The sequence below is a fragment of the Mustelus asterias genome, chromosome 14, assembly GCF_964213995.1.
Source record: "Mustelus asterias chromosome 14, sMusAst1.hap1.1, whole genome shotgun sequence".
In the NCBI taxonomy this organism is placed as follows: Eukaryota; Metazoa; Chordata; class Chondrichthyes; order Carcharhiniformes; family Triakidae; genus Mustelus; species Mustelus asterias.
The window spans coordinates 80,916,028-80,939,352 of record NC_135814.1 but is presented as its reverse complement, the minus strand read 5'-3'; the positions used below and the strand labels follow the sequence as shown (position 1 = coordinate 80,939,352).

Sequence of the window (23,325 nt, the reverse complement as noted above, 5' to 3'; positions counted from 1 at the left end):
ACTGGTTGATAAATTCCGCCTTACGTTGGTCAAACTATTCTATCCCCATTAGAAACTAGTGGCACTCCAATGGGGAGCTTTACCTCCACAATCTCGGAAAGTCCAGCAGATTTTTCTCCACCTTCTACAGTAACATCACCACTCCCATGCTGGGTAGCATTAAAAACCTGAAAGAGAACTGGCAATAATGGCTGGAGTTTTACCACACCACCTGCGTCGGGAATCGGAGCAGGCGAGGGGCAGACAATGGGAAGGTCCGTTGACCTCGGATGGGGTTTTACGGTTTTGGGATGAGCAAGGGTGTAAAATCCTGCCCCATATCTCAGCTGCTCGGGTGAATGACGGAGGGTATGGAAGGAAACACTCCATCCTCCATATGCTATAATGTAGAAAGCTAACTCTAAGGCAGCACACTTCTTCCTACATTGTGATCAATAATATCTATCTAATTTACACAGCAATTTAGAATGCTACAAGGACCATAACCTCTCTCTCAATCACTCATGTTAAGTGTCATGACATTTTGCTTAATCTATGTTAGCATAGCTCATATTGTTTGCAGTCAGAGGTCGATCCCGTATTCTGGTGATTGCCTCCTCCATATTCTCCATCCATCACAAGGATTTCTATATCTTAATCTTGCTACACAACCCGGCCTATGTAACTTGAGTTTTTCCTATGTCTATTCATGTGTTCAATTGTTAGCCACTCTAGGCCCAAGCCACCACTTTTATTACCTTTTTGACATCTTCCAAAGGGCCCATCAAGGCATTCAGCACTGACTTCTTACGAGGAGCAAACCCAACGGCCCTGTCCTATTCTCTCACTGACTTTCCCACCTAGCACAGCTGGTGCAGACTCCATCCCAATCATCCCTTTTGGTGCTGACATTGTGAACTCTGCCACTGAATCAGGTATTGCTGCTCCTTTCTACATCTCCCACCAGAATGTCCCTTCACCTGTGAATAAGGCTCTTGCCATCCATGAATACATTATAGGTGGTTGCATCGATATAATAACCTTGTTGGAAACCCGATTTGATTTGTCATATGTATTGGGATACAGTGAAAAGTATTGTTTCTTGCATGCTATCCAGACAAGGCATACCGTTCATAGAGTACATAGGGGAGAAGGAAAGGGGAGAGTGCAGAATATAGCGTTACAGTCATAGCCAGGGTGTAGAGAAAGATCAGCTTAATATATTAGGCCTACTCAAAAGTCTGACGGCAGCAGGGAAGAAGCTGTTATTGAGTCGGTGATCTCAGACTTTTGTATCTTTTTCCCGACGGCAGAAGATGGAAGAGAATATGTATGGTGTATGGGGTCTTTGATCATGTTGACTGCTTTTCTGAGGTAGCAGGAGATGGTAGATGGAGTCAATGGATAGGAGGCTGGTTTGCATGATGGACTGGGCTTCATTCATGACCCTTTGTAATTTCTTGCAGTCTTGGTCAGAGCAGGAGCCATACCAAGCTGTGATACATCTAGAAAGAATGCTTTCTATGGCGTATCTGTAAAAACTGGTGAGAGTGTAGCGGACATGCCAAATTTCCTTAGCCTCCTGAGAAAGTGGAGGCGTTGGTGGGCTTTCTTAACTATAGTGTCAGCATGGAGGGACCAGGACAGGTTGTTGGTGATCTGGACAGCTAGAAACTGAAGCCCTCAACAATATCCACTTCATCACTGTTGATGTAGACAGGGCTGAAGGGAGATGAGACTTGCCTGACTATAGCTTCTACCGCCTGCTCTGCCAAGATTGTTACTCAAATCATCAAATCACACCCAGGTGCCTTACTCCTCTGGCACCTCCTTCCAATCCTCTCAACTCTCATTTACAATCCTAATTCTCCACTGACCACTAAAGAACCATTACATTTTATCATTGCGTTATCTTCACTGCTTTCCTCCTATAGCCTCTGTGAATTCTCATCCATAGCGATTTTAAACTCCATTGTGTTCTCTCTCCTGAGCTCAGTGCTCTCCTATTGGTCCATAATCTCTTCTTCCATATATATTTCCCAGCCTCTATTCACAATAAACCTTTTCACCCTGCCAGCTCAAAAGGCTTTGTGTCAAGGCCTTATCTATAACTTCCTGCTCTCTCCCACATCATCCTTCCCCCTCCCAAACCTATCCACTTCTGTGCTTGCCTCTGGAAAATCTCTCTCTTAATTCACCTATAGCTGCACTTTCAAATTCTGACTGTCCAACCTTGCTCTGACCCTCCATTCACTACAACATTTCTGCAGCCACTGATCTCTCATCCTCACCTCCACCTTTAATGCCCTAGCCCCATTTAAACCATTACTCTCTCACCCTACTTGCACTGCCCAGTATGACCCTCATCATTTATGGCGGAACCGGTTTTGCCATTCATCACTAGATCTGATTGTACCATATGAAGCACAACTGGGTACTGCTCTCTTCGGCCAAAACTACTGGAGGGCATGATGGCACAATGGTTAGCACTGCTATCTCACAGCACCAGGGACCTGGATTCAATTCCAGCCTCGATTGACTTCTGTGTGGAGTTTGCACATTCTCCCCGTGTCTGTGTGGGTTTACTCTGGATGCTCCGGTTTCCTCCCACAATCCCAAAGATGTGCAGGTTAGGTTGTTTGGCCATGGTACATTGTCTCTTAGTGTCAGGGTGGTTAGCAGGACAAATACATGAGGATATGCGGATAGGTCCTGGATGGGATTGTTGTTGGTGCAGATTTGATGGGCTGAATGGCTTTCTTCTGCACTGTAGGGGTTCTATGATTCTATGATTCCACTCACAGTTCCAGATTCATTCTGGAATGTAAAGATAATCCTCACCTTTCTTCTCCTGCTCATTCTATCCTCCTGCCCCCTCCACCCTCACTTCCCACAACTACTTTGAGAAGCTCCTCCTTTGTCACCTCAGATTGGCCCATTCAATCAGCCTCCTCCGCCACTGTCCTCCCTTCCCCCATTCCCCTGGACCAAACTTCCTCAAAGGAATAGAAAGTCAAAGATCCAAATTTGATAACAATGCAAAGACAGGTAAGCAGCGCATTTGGAAGTATAACATTGGGGAATACGTTGCAAAACAATTGCAATGCAGGCAATTTGGACCTTAAAAGAATAGAACAGAGTACTTTGTAAATGGGGGAAGGTTGGAAACAGTGAAGGTCCACTGAAAAACTTGGGGTATGTACATAGATCATTAAAATGGCATGCACAGAGATAGAAAATAATTAAGGTGGCTAGCGGGATGCTGGGGTTTACACTGGAGGTAGAAGTTATGCTGTAGCTACACAACATAGAACATAGAACATTACAGCGCAGTACAGGCCCTTCGGCCCTCAATGTTGCGCCAACCAGTGAAACCAATCTAAAGCCACTCTAATCTACACTATTCCAATATCATCCATATGTTTATCCAATAACCATTTGAATGCTCTTAATGTTGGCGAGTCCACCACTGCTGCAGGCAGCACATTCCACGCCTTTACTACTCTCTGAGTAAAGAACCTACCTCTAACATCTGTCCTATATCTCTCACCCCTCAATTTAAAGCTATGTCCCCTCGTGTTAGCCATCACCATCCGAGGAAAAAGACTCTCACTATCCACCCTATCTAATCCTCTGATCATCTTGTATGCCTCTATTAAGTCACCTCTTAACCTTCTTCTCTCTAACGAAAACAACCTCAAGTCCCTCAGCCTTTCCTCATACGATCTTCCCACCATACAGGCAACATCCTGGTAAATCTCCTCTGCACCCTTTCCAACACTTCCACATCTTTCCTGTAATGCGGCGACCAGAACTGTACGCAATACTCCAAGTCCACAAAGCCCTGGTTAGATCAGAGTATTTGAACAGTTTGGAGCACCACACTTTCGGCTACATTGGTCCTGGAGGGAGTGTGGCATAGATTTATGAGAGTGATCAGATACTCAAAAGGCTAAATTACAAGGAGTGATAAGATGAAAATGGGTTGTGTACTCTGGAATTTAGAAGGTCAAGGGGTGATTCGAATGGAGTCTTCAGGCATTAAGAGAAACAGATAGAGATGAAATAAATCATAGAAACCCTACAGTACAGAAAGAGGCCATTTGGCCCATCGAGTCTGCACCGACCACAATCCCACCCAGGCCCTACCCCCATATCCCTACACATTTTACCCACTAATCCCTCTAATCTACGCATCCCAGGACACTAAGGAGCAATTTTAGCATGGCCAATCAACCTAACCCGCACATCTTTGGAATAGAGGGGAAATATTTCTGCTAGCTGTGGAGACGATGACGAAAAGTTGGACGAGTAAAATTAGAAAACACATCTACACACAGAGAGTTTAGAACTCTCTTCTGCAAACGGCAATGGTGCTAGATCGTTAATATGACAGCAATAGATTGTATTCACTAAAGGTATGAAAGAATTTGTGGCAAAGATGAGTATGTGGAGTTTTAATCATAGAATCCCTACAATGCAGGAGGCTATTCGGCCCATCATGTCTGCACCGACTACAATCCCACCCAGGCCCTATGCCCTTAACCCCATGTATTCACCCTACTAGTCCCCCTGACACTATGGGGAAATTTAGCATGGCCAATCCACCTAATCCACACACCTTTGGACTGTGGGATGAAACTGGAGCACCAGTAGGAAACCCATGGAAACATGGGGAGAACGTGCAAACTCTACACAGGCAGTCATCCGAGGCTGGAATTGAACACAGATCAGTCATAGTCAACTGAATAGCAGGTCAAGCACGAGTGGCTGCATGGCCTACTCCTGTTCCTATATTCTGAAATAAATTACTGAAAACATATGATCCTTTAACTTCACCCTTTGCATCACATTTTCACTAAGACTTAATGTGTTATCTTCTTTGCTGTTCCTCTTTAACATTGAGTGGTTAGAACTCAAGGCATTCGGCAAATCACCTAGTTCTCTTGATGATAAACTAGATCTATATTTTTGAGCACTTAAAGTGCATCCTGGATAAAAAGCCAGTGATAACACAACTAGAAAGAATAAATAGCATACCTAAATGTCGAAGAATGCGATGTTTTTCTCCAGGTTGAAGTCTCTTGTGTAAAGAGTGCATCACCTTTGCACTTCCAAAGTTTTTGAAGCGAGATTTCACATGGTTGTAAAACCAGTCCAGTGACCCAGTATTTACAATCCTGAAAAAAATATAGGTACGTAGTTAAAACCAATATTCTATATTTTAGCAGAAAACCACTCAGAGTTACTCAGATTGGGTAATACAATTGCCATCTCTCACTGATATTAACTCCCTACAAGAAGCAAATGCCAAATGTTTTATTTTCAATCTCTTCTTTGGTTTTATTTGCTCCTTCTGCCCACACTTTAATGCACTCTCCTGCACTTTATCTTATCCTTTCTCCCTCACTCCCTGTTTGGCTCCTTGGCTCCTCATCCAATGTTCTTTCCCTTTGGAATTTCTTATTCCTCCTTTCCTTCCTCCTCCAGTCAACAGGCTTTTAAAATCGAACTGTATTAGCATTCTTTCTTGATTTGGAGCTTGTTGCTTAATGTTCATTGGTACTGTAAAATGGGAAAGCTTAGATTTGATTAGCCAGAATCCCTCTCTCTGAATTCCTATCCAGTAGCTTAGAAATTCTCGAATCAGTGCTTTAACTGGTTCCTCTATCACTAACATACTTCAGGTCGAAGGGCACAAAATAAGACATCCGTTTGGGTGAAGTTCCAGTGATTTATAGTCATCCAAATTGGGAGGTGGGATATTTTACAGATAATGGGTGGAACTTTCCTGTCCTGCCTATCGCAGGAATCATAGCAGGTTGGACAGAAAATTTGGAGTACCATTTAAAGGTCCGCTGATCTCAGGTGGGAATTTCTCGTCTTGGGGCATGTGTGGCCAGAAAATCCCACCCAATATTTTTTTATAACACCATTAGGACAAAATTACAGAAACATGCATCATGTTTGCAGGTTGGTTTCGTTGTCACTTCTAGATCAGAAGATACCATGCCAGAAACTCGGTACAGCTCCATGGGAGGGGTTCCCCTTAATGTTGGGAAGGGCTGACCCCTGTGATGGGAGAGATAGCGGTAATGGAATGAGGGTGGTGGGGGTGATGGCACCAATGTCTGCAAGGGGCTGGGGATGAGAGAGGCTTGTGCTGATGCCATGTAAACTGGGGGGGGCGGGGGGGGGGGGGGGGGGGGGTGCGGTTGCCCCGATTTTGGCATTATGGCGATGGGCAGCTTGTGCTGTGGTGGCGGTAAGGAGCCCCCGATGCTTGTGAAGGGGTCCTCATGTTTACATCCGGGCAGGGGGGCGGGCTCCGCTTTCAGTGCCATCTTTAAAAATGGCAGCTCTATCAAGCCCTGCCTCGCTAGAATGACAGCGTAAACCCCACTCACTCATTATTTTTGTCAGAGAGGCTCAAGATCTGGAGTGAAATCTGGTCTATGCAGCTGGAGAGTTACATGCCGGTTTTCAGTTAGAGCCTGATACTGAAAAAATATAGGAAAATTGTACCCATCGAAACAAAGAAAATAGAAAATAGGAGCAGGAGTAGGCCATTCGATCCTTCAAGCCTGCTCCACCATTCAATATGATCATGCTCCATACTCCTGTGGTCTCTTCATACCCCTTGGATACCTTAAAGTTTAGAAATCTATTTCCTTCTGAAATATATTCAGTGACGCAGCCTCCACAGCCTTCTGTAGTTGTCTATTCCATAGGTTCACTACCCTCTGAGCGAAGAAACTTCTCCTCACTGCAGTCCTATATGGCCTACCCCGTAACATGAGACTGTAATCCCTTGTTTTGACCCATCAGCCAGAGGAAATAACATCCCTGCATCCAGTCTGTTCAGCCATGTCAGAATTTTATACACTTCAATTCGATCACCTCTCCTTCTAAATTCCAGTGGATACATGCCCAGTTGACTCATGCCCAGTTGACTCAATTTCTCCTCATTCGAAATTCTGCCATCCCAGTGAGGCCAAACGGGCCATCTAAAATGGCGATTTGTAAAGCACTCTGGGACAATTGGGCAAGAACTAAAACGACAGGCTGCAGTTTAAAAGACAGAGACAAACAGGCTGCAACCCAGACGGGTGAATACACAGGATATGGGTCAGCTCCAGGATCAAAGAGACTTTCTGGTCACACTGGGCTGTTTCATCTCCAGAATGAAAGAGACTTTCTGGTCACACTGGATTGTTTACCAGACATAAGGGCACCATGACCCCTTATTTGGGAGGGAGGTGTGAACCCTATGTGCCTCCGGCACCTACAGACATGGCCGTTGGGGACACACCCAGAGATTGGTGTGGCAGCACCCGATTGGACTTTATCGATCAGGGTGATCAAGTCCTGATCGATTGATTGGCCATGGCCAAAAGGGTATGATTGTTCCACCGGAACAATCAGAGAGGGAGTGATTTGTGGCAGGAGTGCTGGTGAGAGATTTATTTATTTATTTAGTCAGTTTGTGTGTTTTTTTGCCTTTATTTCTCGAGTAGTATTTTTCTTGTCTTAATTTTAAACTGAAAACCGGAAAGTGGGCCGCTAAGGAGTCTGGGAGGGTTTTTTTTAAGCGCGCGAAGTATAAAAGGTAGGCTGCTGTATACAGCGGGCAGCGTCGGGAGCGGGCAGCAGAGTGAGCAGGGAGCGGAGTGTGAGCTGTAAGGGCTTTGGCTCACAGGACTTCAGGGGACCACGTGAGTAGGGGTGAGTTTTTTCATTCTTAGTTACTTTTCTCTGTGTACCTTGCTATAAAGGGTCAAATATGAGTGTGAAGCCAGTCTGTTGTTCCCAGTGTAGGATGTGGGAGGTCCTGGAGGCACCTGGCCTCCTGGACATCCACATCTGTGAGGGGTGTGTCGAGCTGCGGTTCCTGAGGGAACGTGTTAAGGAGCTGGAACTGCAGCTCGAGGATCTTAGGCTGTTGAGGGAGAATGAGGAGGTGATAGACAAGAGCTATCACCAGGCGGTCACACCAGGGCCTTGGAGGCCATGTGGGTGACTGCCAGGAAGGGTAAAGCTTGGGTGATTGAGAGCACCCTGGTGGATGTGCCCCTACACAACAAGTACTCCTGCCTGAGTACTGCTGGGGGGGACAGCCCGCCTGGGGGAAGCAGCAGTGCCCCTGTCTCCGGAGTGGAGTCCAGCCCTGTAACTCAGAGGGCTAAGGAAAAGAGGAGGAACGCAGTGTTAATCGGGGACTCGACAGTAAGGGGATCGGACAGGCGTTTTTGCAGAGGCAGGCGGGAGTCTCGGATGGTGGTCTGCCTCCCTGGGGCCGGGATCCAGGATGTCGCTGGTCGACTCCCAGAAATCCTGAGGTGGGAGGGAGAGGAGCCAGAGATAGCGGTACATATTGGTACCGCTGATGTGGGAAGGAAGGGGGAAGGGGTCATGAAAAGAGAGTATAGGGAATTAGGGAGACAGCTGAGAAGGAGGAAAGCAAAGGTAGTAATCTCAGGATTGCTGCCTGTGCCACGGAGGGTGAGGACAGGAATGGAGTGAAGTGGAGGATGAATGTGTGGCTGAGGGACTGGTGCAGGGGGCAGGGATTCAGGTTCCTGGACCATTGGGACCTTTTTAGGGGCAGGTGTGACCTGTACACAAAAAACGGGTGGCACTTGAATCCCTGTCCTGGCGGGAAGGTTGGTTAAGGCTACTGGGGAGCGTTTAAACTAGATAGGTTGGGGGGAGGGGATCGAGACGAGGTGACTGGTAGTGAGGAAGTTAGCTCGCAAACAGAGAAGGGTTATAGACAGTGCAAGAGGGAGGATGGACGGGGGATAGAGAAGGGGAGAGCTCAGACCAAAGGATTGAGATATGTTTACTTTAATGCCAAGAGTATAGTGAATAAAGGGGATGAGCTCAGAGCGTGGATCGATGCCTGGAAGTGTGATGTGGTGGCCATTACGGAGACTTGGATGTCTCAGGGACAGGACTGGATACTCCAGGTGCCGGGATTCAGATGTTTCAGGAAGGACAGGGAGGGAGGCAAGAGAGGGGGTGGAGTGGCACTGCTGATCAGGGATAGTGTCACAGCTGTAGAGAAGGTGTATTCTGTGGAGGGATTGTCTACAGAGTCTCTGTGGGTGGAAGTTCGGAGTGGAAAGGGGTCGCTCACTTTGCTGGGAGTTTTCTATAGGCCGCCCAATAGTGACAGGGAGGTGGAGGAGCAGATAGGGAAACAGATCCTGGAGAGTTGCAATAATAGCAGAGTTGTTGTGATGGGAGACTTTAATTTCCCAAACATAGATTGGAATATCCCTCGGGTAAGGGGATTGGATGGGGAGGAGTTCATTAGGTGTGTTCAGGAAGGTTTCCTGACACAGCATGTGGACAAGCCTACAAGAGGAGAGGCTGTACTCGATCTGATACTGACCAATGAACCTGGACAGGTGTCAGATCTCTCAGTGAGAGTGCATCTTGGGGATAGCGATCATAACTCTATCTCCTTTATGCTTGCATTGGAAAAAGAGAGGATCAGGCAAGCTAGGAAAGCATTTATATGGAGTAAGGGGAAATATGAAGACATAAGGCAGCAAATTAGAGGAGTAGATTGGAAGGAGGTATTCTCAGGGAAATGTACTGAAGAGAGGTGGCAGTTTTTCAAGGAATGTCTGTCTAGAGTTCTACAGGACAACGTTCCGAGCAGACAGGGAGGAGTTGATATGTTAAAGGAACCGTGGTGCACGAAAGCTGTGCAGGACCTAGTCGAGAAGAAAAGGAAAGCGTACAAAAGGTTCAGAGAGCTTGGCGAAGATAGGGATCTAGATGAGTATACGACTTGTAGGAAGGGACTAAAGAAGGAAATTAGGGGAGCCAGAAGGGGTCACAAGAAGGCCTTGGCAGGTAGAATTAAGGAAAACCCTAAGGCGTTCTATAAATATGTGAAGAGTAAAAGGATGAGACGTGAAGGAATAGGGCCTATAAAAGGTGAAGGCGGGAAAATCTGTACGGAACCAGTAGAAATGGCAGAGGTGTTTAATGAGTATTTTGCCTCGGATTTCACAGAGGAGAAGGACCTGGGTGGATGTACTGCGGGCTTGCGGTGGACTGAAAAGATTGTGTCTGTGGACTTCAACAAAGAGGTTGTGCTGTAATCTTTGAATGGCATCAAAATAGATAAGTCGTCGGGTCCGGATGGGATGTACCCCAGGTTACTGTGGGAGGCGAGGGAAGAGATTGCAGAGCCTCTGGTGATGATCTTTGCATCGTTGATGGAGACGGGAGAGGTGCCGGAGGATTGCGGATGTGGTTCCTATTTTCAAGAAGGGGAATAGGGATAGCCCAGGAAATTACCGACCAGTGAGTCTAACCTCAGTGGTTGGTAAGCTGATGGAGAAGATCCTGAGGGACAAGATTTATGAGCATTTAGAGAGGTTTAGTATGCTCAAGAATACTCAGCATGGCTTTGTCAAAGGCAGATCGTGCCTTACGAGCCTGGTGGAGTTCTTCGAAAATGTGACTAAACACATTGACGAAGGGAAAGCGGTTGATGTGGTTTATATGGATTTTAGCAAGGCGTTCGATAAGGTCCCCCATGCAAGGCTTCTAGAAAAAGTGAGAGGGGACCCAAGGTGCTGCTGCCCTGTGGATCCAGAACTGGCTTGCCCAAAGGAGGCAGAGAGTGTGTATACATGGGTCTTTTTTAAATGGAGGTCGGTCACCAGTGGTGTGCCCCAGGGATCTGTTCTGGGACCCTTGCTCTTTGTCATTTTCATAACCTTGATGAGGAAGTGGAAGGATGGGTGGTAAGTTTGCCGATGACACAAAGGTTGGTGGGGTTGTGGATAGTCTGGAGCGATGTCAGAAGTTACAGCGTGACATAGATAGGATGCAAGACTGGGCGGAGAAGTGGCAGATGGACTTCAACCCAGATAAATGCGTAGTGGTCCATTTTGGCAGGTCAAATGGGATGAAGGAGTACAATGTAAAGGGAAAGACTCTTAGTACGGTAGAGGATCAGAAGGACCTTGGGGTCCGGGTCCATAGGTCTCTAAAATCGGCCCCGCAGGTGGAGCAGGTGGTTAAGAAGGCGTATGGTGTGCTGGCCTTTATCAATCGAGGGATTGAGTTTAGGAGTCCGGGGATAATGATGCAGCTATATAAGATCCTCGTCAGACCCCACTTGGAGTACTGTGCTCAGTTCTGGTCGCCTCATTACAGGAAGGATGTGGAAATGATTGAAAGGGTGCAGAGGAGATTTACAAGGATGTTGCCTGGATTGAGTGGCATGCCTTATAAGGATAGGCTGAGGGAGCTCGGTCTTTTCTCCTTGGAGAGACGTAGGATGAGAGGAGACCTAATAGAGGTATATAAGATGGTGAGAGGCATAGATCGGGTGGACTCTCAGAGGCTTTTTCCCAGGGTGGAAATGGCTGCTACGAGAGGGCACAGGTTTAAGGTGCTGGGGGGTAGGTACAGGGGAAATGTTAGGGGGAAGTTTTTCACAGAGGGTGGTGGGCGAGTGGAATCGGCTGAGGCAAACTCAATAGGGTCTTTTAAGAGACTCCTGGATGAGTACATGGGACTTAATAGGATGGAGGGTTATAGGTAGGCCTAAAAGGTAGGGACATGTTCAGCACAACTTGTGGGGCCGAAGGGCCTGTTTTGTGCTGTAGTTTTTCTATGTTCTATGAAACCCAACGGGGTATAAAGGCTGCTGCGCAACCAAGAATCTCTCTCTCTCTCTGACCCCACGAATGAGCTACAACAACAGTGAACATCGCTAGCGACGACCAGCATGAGGAGAGACACCACACCTGAGAAGGAAGGAAGGAAAACCAGAGCCAGAGTGCCAGACCAGACCAAAGGACCAGACTATGCAGAGGACGACCGAGACCAGTGCACAGATAAAGGCCAATATCTGCTTGGGTACTTGCCAGTCACGCAAAGTTAAGTCAAGGTCTCGTATTGGACTTGAACTTTAGTATTTTCTTGTAAGATAACTCATTGTTGGTTGGGTGGGTGATTATTGATTGTGTGGGTTTAAGTAAATATTGATTGTACTAATAAGACGTCTACTCGTAGTTATTTTTCCACCGTATAAGGGTTAAAACAGACTGTGCGGCAGATAAGGCACAACTCCAGGAATCAGTCTGGTGAACCTTCACCTCTTGCCCTCTATGGCAAGTGCATTCTTTCTTCGATAAAGAGACCAAAACTGCATACAGTACTCCGGGTGTGGTCTCACCAAGATCCTGTACAGCCGCAGTAAGACATCTTTGCTCTGTACTCAAGTCCTCTTGCAATGAATACCACATACCATTTGCCCAGTAACTAAGACAACCAAGTCCCTTTGCACGTCAACATTTCCCAATCGATCACCATTTAAATAATACTCTGCCGTTCTGTTTCTCCATCCTAAGTGTATAACTTCATATTAGCATCCATGTTAGACAATATATGTGAGGCAATGCATTTTGGAAGGTCTAATACAGATGGGAAATATACAGTAAATGGCAGAACCCTTAAGAGTATCGATAGATAGAGGAATCTGGGTATACAAGTACACAGGTTACTGCGCAGGTGGAGAAGGCAGTCAAGAAGGCATATGGCATGCTTGCCTTCATTGGCCGGGGCATTGAGTTTAAAAATTGGTCAGTCATGCCGCACTTGGAATATAGTGTTCAATTCTGGTTGCCACACTGCCAGAAGGATGTGGAGGCTTTGGAGAGGGTACAGAAAAAATTTACCAGGATGTTGCCTGGTATGGAGGGCATTAGTTATGAGGAGAGGTTGGAGAAACTTGGTTTGTTCTCACTGGAAGGACGGAGGTTGAGGGGCGACCTGATAGAAGTCAAGATAATGAGGGGCATGGACACAGTGTTTAGTCAATAGCTTTTTCCCAAGGTGGAAGAGTCAATTACTCGGGGCATAAGTTTTAGGTGCGAGGGGCAAAGTTTAAATGTCCGAGGCAAGTTTTCTTACACAGAGGGTGGTGGGCTGCCAGGGGAGGTAGTGGAAGAAGATACGATAGTGACTTTTAAGGGGCATCTTGACAAATACATGAATAGCTTGGGAATATTTGATTTGATTTATCATTGTCACAAGTATTAACATACAGTGAAAAGTATTGTTTCTTGCGCGCTATACAGACAAAGCATACCGTTCATAGAGAAGGAAATGAAAGATTGCAGAATGTAGTGTTACAGTCATAGCTAGGGTGTAGAGAAAGATCAACTTAATGCAAGGTAAATTCATTCAAAAGTCTGACAGCAGCAGGGAAGAAGCTGTTCGGTTGGTGTGTGACTTCAGACTTTTGTATCTTTTTCCCGACGGTAGAAGGTGGAAGAGAGAATGTCCGGGGTGCGTGGGGTCTTTAATTATGCTGGCTGCTTTGCCGAGGAAGCGGGAAGTGTAGATAGACTCAATGGATGAGAGGCTGGTTTGCATGATGGATTGGGCTACATTCACGGCCTTTTGTAGTTCCTTGCGGTCTTGGGCAGAGCAGGAGCTATACCAAGCTGTGCTACAACCAGAAAGAATGCTTTCTCGGGTGCATCTGTAAAAGTTGGTGAGAGTCGTAGCTGACATGCCAAATTTCCTTAGTCTTCTGAGAAAGTAGAGGCGTTGGTGTGCTTTCTTAACTATAGTGTCGGCATGGGGGGACCAGGACAGGTTGTTGGTGATCTGGACACCTAAAAACTTGAAGCACTTGACCCTTTCTATTTCATCCCTGTTGATGTAGACAGGGGCATGTTCTCTTTTACGCTTCCTGAAGTCGATGACAATCTCCTTCGTTTTGTTGACATTGAGGGAGAGATTAATGTTGTGCACCAGTTCACTAGATTCGCTATTTCATCCCTGTTTGCTGCCTCGTCATTGTTTGAGGTCCGACCCACTATGGTGGTGTCATCAGCAAACTTGAAAAACGAATCGGAGGGGAACTTGGCCACACAGTCGTAAGTGTATAAAGAGTATAGTCGGGGACTGAGAACACAGCCTTGTGGGGCACCGGTATTGAGGACAATCGTGGAGGAGGTGTTATTACCTATCCTCACTGATTGTGGTCTGTGAGTTAGGAAGTTCAGGATCCAGTCGTAGAGGTGCCGAGGCCCAGGCCACGGAGTTTGGAAATGAGTTTCGTGGGAATAATGGTGTTGAAGGCTGAGCTGTAGTCAATAAATAAGAGTCTGACATAGGTGTCCTTGTTATCTCGGTGTTCCAGGGTTGAGTGCAGGGCCAGGGAGATGGCATCTGCTGTGGACCTGTTGTGGCGATAGGCAAATTGTAGTGGATCCAGGTAGTCCAGGAGGCTGGAATTGATTCGTGCCATGACTAACCTTTCGAAGCACTTCATAATGATGGATGTCAGAACCACCGGCCGATAGTCATTAAGGCATGCCTGTACACCCAGATCCCTCTGCCTATCAATACTCTTAACGGTTCTGCCATTTACTGTATATTTCCTATCTGTATTAGATCTTCCAAAATGCATTACCTCACATTTGTCCGGATTAAACTCCATCTGCCATCTCTTCACCCAAGTCACCAACTGATCTATAGCGACTTTGAGTCTAGAAGAAGCACATCCAGGATCGCTGCATCCAGTGCTACCAAATCAAAAACATTGCAGCCTCCTTCGAAAGCAAATGTTTTTGGGCAGAGACTGAGAGAAAATGCAAGAAGTAGAAATCCCAAGCCAGAAACTAGTCCAAAATTCAACAGTCTGTGAAAATCTGTCCTACTTGCAGCAGAACCTTCTGAACACAGGTCATCCTTCGCAGGAACCTGCAAAACTACTGGAACACCACAAACACTCCTATGTGTTGGATATGGTCAGCTTTTCCTCGAATGATGAACTAGAGGCTGAGTGCTAGTGCTGGATCAGAAAAAGCAGTAAAACAAAATGCAGTCTAAATGAAGAGTAAGAATTTCTTTACATATCTGAACCATTGCCGGCCAGATTGCACTATCATATTTTCAGTACTTCTTTCGATCTCTGGTGGTTCTGCTGGCTTTAGAGGGGTGGCACGGTAGCAGGGGCGGCACGGTGGCACAGTGATTAGCATTGCTGCTTCACAGCTCCAGGGACCTGGGTTCGATTCCCGGCTTGGGTCACTGTCTGTGTGGTGTTTGCATGTTCTCCCCGTGCCTGCGTGGGTTTCCTCTGGGTGCTCCGGTTTCCTCCCACAGTCCAAAGATGTGCGGGTTAGGTTGATTGGCCATGCTAAAAAAATTGCCCTTAGTGTCCTGAAATGCGTAGGTTAGAGGGATTAGTGGGTAGAATGTGGGGGTAGGGCCTGAGTGGGATTGTGGTCGGTGCAGACTCGATGGGCCGAATGGCCTCTTTCTGTACTGTAGGGTTTCTATGTTTCTAGAGGTAATAGTTGGAGGTTTAGAAAATCATAACACTCTCAAGGCAGAATCAATATAGTTTTGTGAAATGGAAATCGTGTTTGACAAATTAATTAGCATTCTTTGAGGATGTAACAACGTATTCAAATAAACATCACGGTGTTGGGAGTGATATGAATAAAGTCTCTCATTGACGTAGACACACAAACACAAGTAGGGATGGATCTAGAGAATTGAGCGTTCAGCTAGATGATTCATACAAAACAAGAAGCAATCCATGTTGAGTCTTTTAAACTGTACACAGTATAGGTCTGAATGTATTCTCTCTTGTGGTTCTCTGGAGGTGAATGGAAGTTCACTGGGGTGGCACGGTAGCACAGTGGTTAGCACTGCTCTTCACAGCGCCAGGGACCCGGGTTTGATTCCCGGCTTGGGTCACTATCTGTGTGGAGTTTGCACGTTCTCCCCGTGCCTGCGTGGGTTTCCTCTGGGTGCTCTGGTTTCCTCCCATAGTCTGAAAGATGTGCTGGTTAGGTGCATTGACCTGAATAGGCACCGGAGTGTAGACAGTAACTTCATTGCAGTGTTAATGTAAGCCTACTTGTGACTAATAACTTTAAAACTTAAATTGGAAATCTTTGGATTTCCAGACAAGGTTATGGTTGAGTTTTTGTACGGGCATACTTTTGCAGGTGGAAACAAATTAGTTCCCTCAAACTGCCTGAGTTGACTGATTGTTAGGCAGGGTTCTGTTCCCTTAACTGGAGGTCAGGTCCCTCTTGTTCTTTTGTTTTCAAACTAATCTCCTTTCTTCCTGATGCTTGGAGTAAAAGATTTGTTATCCAAAGATCGTTTTGATCATAGGAGCATTGCACCTATTGTCTATGCAGAATTGTTTGCAAGTCCAAAGCCATTGCTACAATTTGGGAAATTGATAGATTATTCACACCTACTTGTAATTAACTGGTTTCTGCAGCACTTGTTTGTTAGGCATCGAGCTCAGAAACAATGGGTTTTCAGGTTTCATGTTGCGCCCGCCCCAAGACCAGAAATTCCCGCCCAAGATTAAGGACTTTTAAGCAGTCCGTCAAATTGTCCATCCCACCTGTGACAATTCCCGCAGTGGAATGGGACTGGAAAATTTACCCGAGGTGGGTCAGAGAGTGCATTTTCAAAGAACGAAGAACAAAGAAAATTACAGCACAGGAACAGGCCCTTGGGCCCTCCAAGCCTGCACCAACCATGCTGCCCGACCTAACTAAAACCCCCTACGGTTCTGGGGACCATATCCCTCTATTCCCATCTCATTCATGTACTTGTCAAGACGCCCCTTAAAAGTCATTACCGTATCCGCTTCCACTACCTCCCCTGGCAACGAGTTCAAGGCACCCACCACTCTCTGTGTAAAAATTCTGCCTCATATATCTCTTTTGAAACTTGCCCCTCGCACCTTAAACCTATGCCCCCTAGTAATTGACTCTTCCACCCTGGGAAAATGCTTCTGACCATCCACTCTGTCCATGCCTCTCATAATCTTGTAGACTTCTATCAGGTCGCCCCTCAACCTCCGTTGTTCCAGTGAGAACAAACCAAGTTTCTCCAACCTCTCCTCATTGCTAATGCCCTCCATACCAGGCAACATCCTGGTAAATCTTTTCTGTACCCTCTCCAAAGCCTCCACATCCTTCTGGTAGTGTGGCGACCAGAATTGAACACTATATTCCAAGTGCTCAGGTTCTATAAAGCATCAACATGACTTGCCAATTTTTAAACTCAATACCCCGGCCGATGAAGGCAAGTATGCCGTATGCCTTCTTGACTACCTTCTCCACCTGCATTGCCACTTTCAGTGACCTGTGTACTTGTACACCCAGATCCCTTTGCCTATCAATACTCTTAAGGGTTCTGCCATTTACTATATATTTCCTATCTGTATTAGACCTTCCAAAATGCATGACCTCACTATGGGTTTTTTCCTATGGGTTTTGGATATGTTCACAAAGAATAGAAGGTGCAAATGCCACAAATGGATTTTGGCTTGTCCATTCAAGGGAGAGCATTCCACCCATGGTTATTTATATTTTAAGAACTTTCCAGAAGCATGTTCAGAATCTCAGAATTATTAAGGCACTAAAGGAGTCCATTTAGCCCAACATAGCTGCACCGGTTCTCCAAGCGAGCATTGTGTGTCATTCCCCTTCCTTTTTCCCGTACCCCTGCACATTGTTTCCACTCAAATAATCATCCAATGCCTCAGTTGAACCTGCCCCCACCACACTTCTAGGCAGTGCCTTTCAGACTCAAACCAATCATATGAAAAAGATTTTCTTACATCACTTTTGCTTCTTTTGCAAATCACTTTAAATCTGTGCCCTCTCGTTCTTGATCCTTTTTATGAGTTGAACTGTTTTCTTCCTATCTGCTCTGTTCAGCCCCTCCATGATCCTGAATCATGTTCAAACATGAGTTAATCCTTTGTCTCTCTGGAAATCACAAAACATCATCTGTCCCTCTGCTGCATCTTGGGCAGCATTTTAACCACTTATTAAAGTTAATTTCAAGAAAATGCACGCTGACTGAAGGCTGCATCTTGAAAGTTAAGAACAAAATTAAGACCTCCTTACTGGGCATGACATTGGATCATCGAACATATTCAAGACTGAATTAGACAGATTTTGCATCAACAAAGGAGTTAAGGACTGAACAGGAAGAAAAGTAGAGTTCAAGCCACAACCAGATCAACCATGATCTGATTAAATGGCAGAGCAGGATTCGAGGGCCAAATGGTCTACTATCACTTCTATTTCTTATGTTTTTATGCTTAGGTAATAATGCAAAGAAGATACAGCGCTTCACAGAGTATTGGGCGATAATGTAGAATATCCTGAACAGCATTGATCAAATCATCCAAGATTTCTAGCATTTTTGCTCTTCAGCCTTTGTTACGCTCCCTATGCATATTCTGACTATAGACACGCATGTTTACCTATTCCAGCCACCTTACTGAAGACAAGGGATTATTTCCATCATTAAGCTTCTTTTAAGAAGTTCCAAATTCTTTCTCAATAAACAGTTAAACAAAGATTCAAATGATGTATATAGATTTTCCAAGCAGAGTGTGCTTGGCTGGCTTCTGACACGTGGCTTGATGCTGAATCTTTGATACTTGATACGCTTTACAGAATAACATGTACATTGTTCTCACAAGGATCCAGGATTTTATTAACTATCATTCAAATGCCAACTCGGCTACAAGCCAGACAACTCAACGTCATATTTCAAGCTACAAAAACAATCATGAAACCCAGGGGATCACTGGCTGAAATCCATTTGAAAAACAATCCAGGTATTGGCCAAGTTAAAATCTCATTTAAAATATGTAACCCCTGACTTGTGTGATCTCCTAGTGTAACTTCAGTGGGAGACCAACAGAAACCCTGGCGAATTAGCATGAACTGATCTTTTAAGATATTTGTACTGTTTCCTTGATCTCCCATAGGGATGGTGGAAAATTGGACAACCCCCCCAACAAGGTTCGAATTTTGTAACAAATGATCACCTTTTCCATGACAGGTTACCGCCAAAGTTGAAAATGACAGGAGAGAAAACAAAATGAATCTAGGAGTAGCGATTGGGTAACTACGTGTTGTGCCCTCTAGGAGGAAGGGTTAAGCTGAAGGAGATAAGAAAGTTCACAGTGTTGTACCCCTAGACAATAGTCCGGGGTGGTGATGTTGTGCTGATGATGCCACTGGACTAATAATCCAAAGGCCCAGGCTCTAGGCTCTGTTCTAGGGAATAGGTTCAAATGTTACCATGGGGGCTAGTGGAATTTAAATGCATCAATTGAAAAAACTCTGGAATTGAATGCTAATCTCAGTAATGGTAAGCACAAAACTATTATCGATTGTCATAAAAACCCATCTGGGAAGGAAATCTGTCATCTTTATCTGGTTTGGCCTACATGTGACTCCAGACCCACAGCAATGTGGTTGACTCTTAACTCTTCTCTGGAATGGCCTAGCAAGTCACTCAACTCAAGGGTAATTGGGGATGGGCAACAAATGCTGGCTCAGCCAGCGACACCCACATCCCATAAAGGAATAAGAAAGTTGGATCAGGAGATTTTGAGAGTTAAATGGAGAAGAGAAGGAACATATAAGACAAAGTATTTGGAGCATAGGAGGGACAAGACAGAATGTGTAGTGGAACATAGATTGGTTTGTCATTAAAGTGGGCATACAAGGAAATTATTTGCTAACAATGCAAATAATGAATATATTGCAGAATGATCTAAGTCTTGCAAAAACTTGCAATTGTTTAGATATTGAAGTCAGCATTTTGTTTCACTTATGCAAAGAAGTGCTAAATACTTCCATCCTACCACAAGATGGTGACCAAGTATTGTGAATGCTCAGCACTGTGATCAACATACACGTAATGGTAAATTTCAGTGATCCCACACTGCCAGCACATGCTGAGATATGATTCGAACCCTTCAGCCCCATTTTCAACTGCACTTACAAACTGGATACAGGGAATTATTCCTATACACCCTTTTTTACTGATGAGATTACTAAGCTGTCTATTGAAATAAAACACTGCATAATGTGATTCAAGACATGCTACGCTACACAAAACATTAGCATTATATGTCATACATTAAGTTATACATTACGATTTTCTTCCTCACTGAGGAATACTCACTGTGGGGTGGAATCTTCTATGTATTGGTAACCAAGGACAACTTGTAATCAGAGCATAGAGCAAATGTTTGAATATAAAAGATCAAGTAAACATGACACAACAAAGACTATATCCCCCACCCACCAACTACACACCCCACTCACCGCTACATCTCCAAATCTATTCCCCCAACCTCCTGACTCCCACCTCAACCACCCCCAACCACCTTCCTTTGACTACCCCCAACCACCTTCCTTTGACAATCCTCTGACTAACTAATCCCCCCCTCCCCCACTCAACACACTACCACTGACCACTTGACCCACCGCCCCACCACTAAATTTGGAGGTGAAATGGCTTTGTTTCTGGATAAGTACTTCTGACTCTGACTGCCACACCACAGACATTTTGGGCCATTATGTCAGAAAAGTTTGGTGTACAATAGATATCAGCAAAACACGTGCATGGAAATTTGTGGAACGCCCTGATTGTGCATGCATAAAGATATTTCATTCAGTGCTACAATCACTTTGGACATTACCATAATCAACACATTTACATCTGTCCCTAACACATATACTGTACAGAGGAACTCAATTCTATCAGCTGAGGAAGTTCTGTTGGGCGGATTCAGTGTAAAACACAGACGATGGCAGCTGGCAAGAGTTTTAACAAGATAATGTGAATAATGAACAAACAAGAAGCTTTCAAGCAAAGGTACAGCTTCATTAATAGAATACTCTACTTGGTTTAACTTTCACCTTCAGATGTACCTTGCCTCTTCACCTACTCTTTTAAATCATGGTGAGGTGTTGTATGTTGGGAACTGATCCTTCTTCTGGTGTTTCCAGTAATATAAACTGATGATCAAGAAACTGCACTAGGATTTGTTTAAAATAATGAAGAGCATCTTAAACTATCTCATTCATTACAGTATCTTTTGACTCCTGGATGAATATAATTCTGCCCATTACAGTTGATCATACACAACATTCTGGTGATTTCTGTACCATTGAGTGACCTGAAGGAACACTGTTGGAGCTGTTCTGAGGGGAGATCTTACAGATTATCAGGAAGCATTGTCATCATGTATCGGGATGATCCAACCTGGCTTCCTTCAGCTGGTAAGGAGCCTAACAACACCAGGTTAAAGTCCAACAGGTTTATTTGGTAGCAAACGCCACTAGCTTTCGGAGCGCTCACCAGACGAAGGAGCAGTGCTCCGAAAGCTAGTGGCGTTTGCTACCAAATAAACCTTTTGGACTTTAACCTGGTGTTGTTAGACTCCTTACTGTGTTTACCCAAGTCCAACGCGGCATCTCCACATCATTCCTTCAGCTGGACAACAATTTGAATTCACAATACCAGCGCAGATGAACTTGGGATAGCAAAGGAAGGTCAAGCTCAAGGTTCACGTGAACAGATGCGTAACAAGTGGACTTCCATGTAGGTAGATCAAAGTACTTGCTTCTCTGACACACAGTATAAGATTGTTCCAACCATTGACTACAACTTGGCAGCAAATTGAATATGTGTTACATTCAAGTTCCAGCTACTGATTGTTAAGTTCAGTTGTGTGAATGTTGGATGTTAAGTGGGTCAAGCTTGACTATGATGCCATGTACAAAAATTCTTACCGTCAATCACCACCTCGGTTTAGAGGTGAAAAAATAGCATCTGAACTAGATAGCAGAATGCTGCCACTGGACTTTGGAGTCATTCACTAATGTAAGGTTGCGTCTTACAAATTAAACTTTGAAAAGCAGCATATTATTTAAAAGGAGATAGATTTCAGAATGCTGTGATACAGAGGGATCTGGTTGTCTTTCTACGTGAATCACAAGCTGACATACAGGCACAGCAAGTAATTAAGAAAGCCATTGGAATATTGGCCTTTATTTCAAGGAGGATGGAGTGTAAAAGTAGGGAAATCTTTTTTCATTCGTTCACAGGATGTGGGCACTACTGGCTAGGGCAGCATTTATTGCCATAAGTCTTGCTGCAGCTAACAGGGCACCAGTGATTCCACACCTGGAGTACTGTACAGTTTTAGCCTCCTTACTTCAGGAGGGATATATTTGTATTGGAAGCAGTATGGAGAAGGTTCACTAGGCTGATTCCTGGATGAGGGATTTGTCTTATGAGGAAAGGTTGCGCAGGTTAGGCCTATACTCACTGGAGTTTAGAAGAATGATAATTGACCATATTGAAACATATAATACTCTGAGTGGTTTGACAAAGTAGATGGCATGATTTTAAATGTGAAGCGGGCTTGAAAGGCCGAATGACCAACTGCTGCTCCTATTTCTTTTGAGCTTATGATCTTCCGAGTGGAAGTGGGGGTGTCTGAATTTGGAACAAAATATTAAATTGCAATTGCATTTCAGTCTATGTTCCTGTAGATAAAATTGCTATCACCCCAACTTTGGGATTGTAATGTGCCTTTGTCCATTGGAAACAGGACAGGTAATACAGAAAATTGGTCTACCAAACTTACATCCATGATTGTGGCGTGAAAAAGTACAACTTCGATGTAAAGATGCACTTTCAGAGACTCCATTATTGAACACAAAAGGATTTATTAATAAGAATTGTTCAGTAGCTGCACAGCTGCAGCTAGCTTCCTACATGTCTCCTACCTAAGAGGAATCACCCTGTGGGTGATTCCCACTCTGAGTACCAATTGGTCACCCAAGGCAGATGACCCTTTTTTGCTGTGTTGCCCTTAAATGAACGATCACCCATCCCTGTTGTCTACTTTGGTTCAGTCATCCTCTGTATACTTCAGGGCGCTGGGTAATGTTCTCTAAAAAGCACATGTCCCATGTAGCTCCTTTATTTAAAGTTGCAGCCCCTAGAGAAGGGAGGTTGCAGCAATGAGCTGCAGATTCCTTGATAATTATGGATAGTGAAACCATTTCTGCAAGGGAAGAAGAGGACTCCTACCCTTAACTCCCTCTGCAGAGAGAAAGGACCTGCAGAGTTTCACTGGCTGTCTTGTCTGGAGACAATACACATCTTTTTAGCCTGTCTTGATGCTCTCTCCACTCCCATTGTTTTGTTTCTTAAAGACTGGATTAGTTGTAAGTATTCGCATTCCAACCATTATTCATGTAAATTGAGTCTGTGTCTTATAAGTTCTGTTTGTGAACAGAATTCCCACTCACCTGAAGAAGGGGCTCAGAGCCTCGAAAGCTTGTGTGGCTTTTGCTACCAAATAAACCTGTTGGACTTTAACCTGGTGTTGTTAAACTTCTTACTGTGTTTACCCCAGTCCAACGCCGGCATCTCCACATCGAGAGAAAGGATGCCATGTTTCGGGTGAGGGAAGGGGGGATTGCG

General features: G+C 44.9%; 1 protein-coding gene across 10 annotated transcripts in view; it reads right to left on the bottom strand.

Annotated features, from left to right (window-relative positions):
- LOC144503796 (melanophilin-like) overlaps window positions 1-23,325 on the bottom strand; it is a 163,060-nt gene that overhangs the window by 100,867 nt on the left and 38,868 nt on the right. For all 10 annotated transcript variants that reach the window (XR_013499558.1, XM_078228691.1, XM_078228696.1 and 7 more), the window contains one exon: window positions 5,020-5,159. Coding sequence is in view for 9 of the 10 variants with exons in the window: in XM_078228691.1 (XP_078084817.1) it covers window positions 5,020-5,159 (140 nt within the window). In the remaining variant the exon portion in view is untranslated. The remainder of the gene's footprint in view (window positions 1-5,019; window positions 5,160-23,325) is intronic.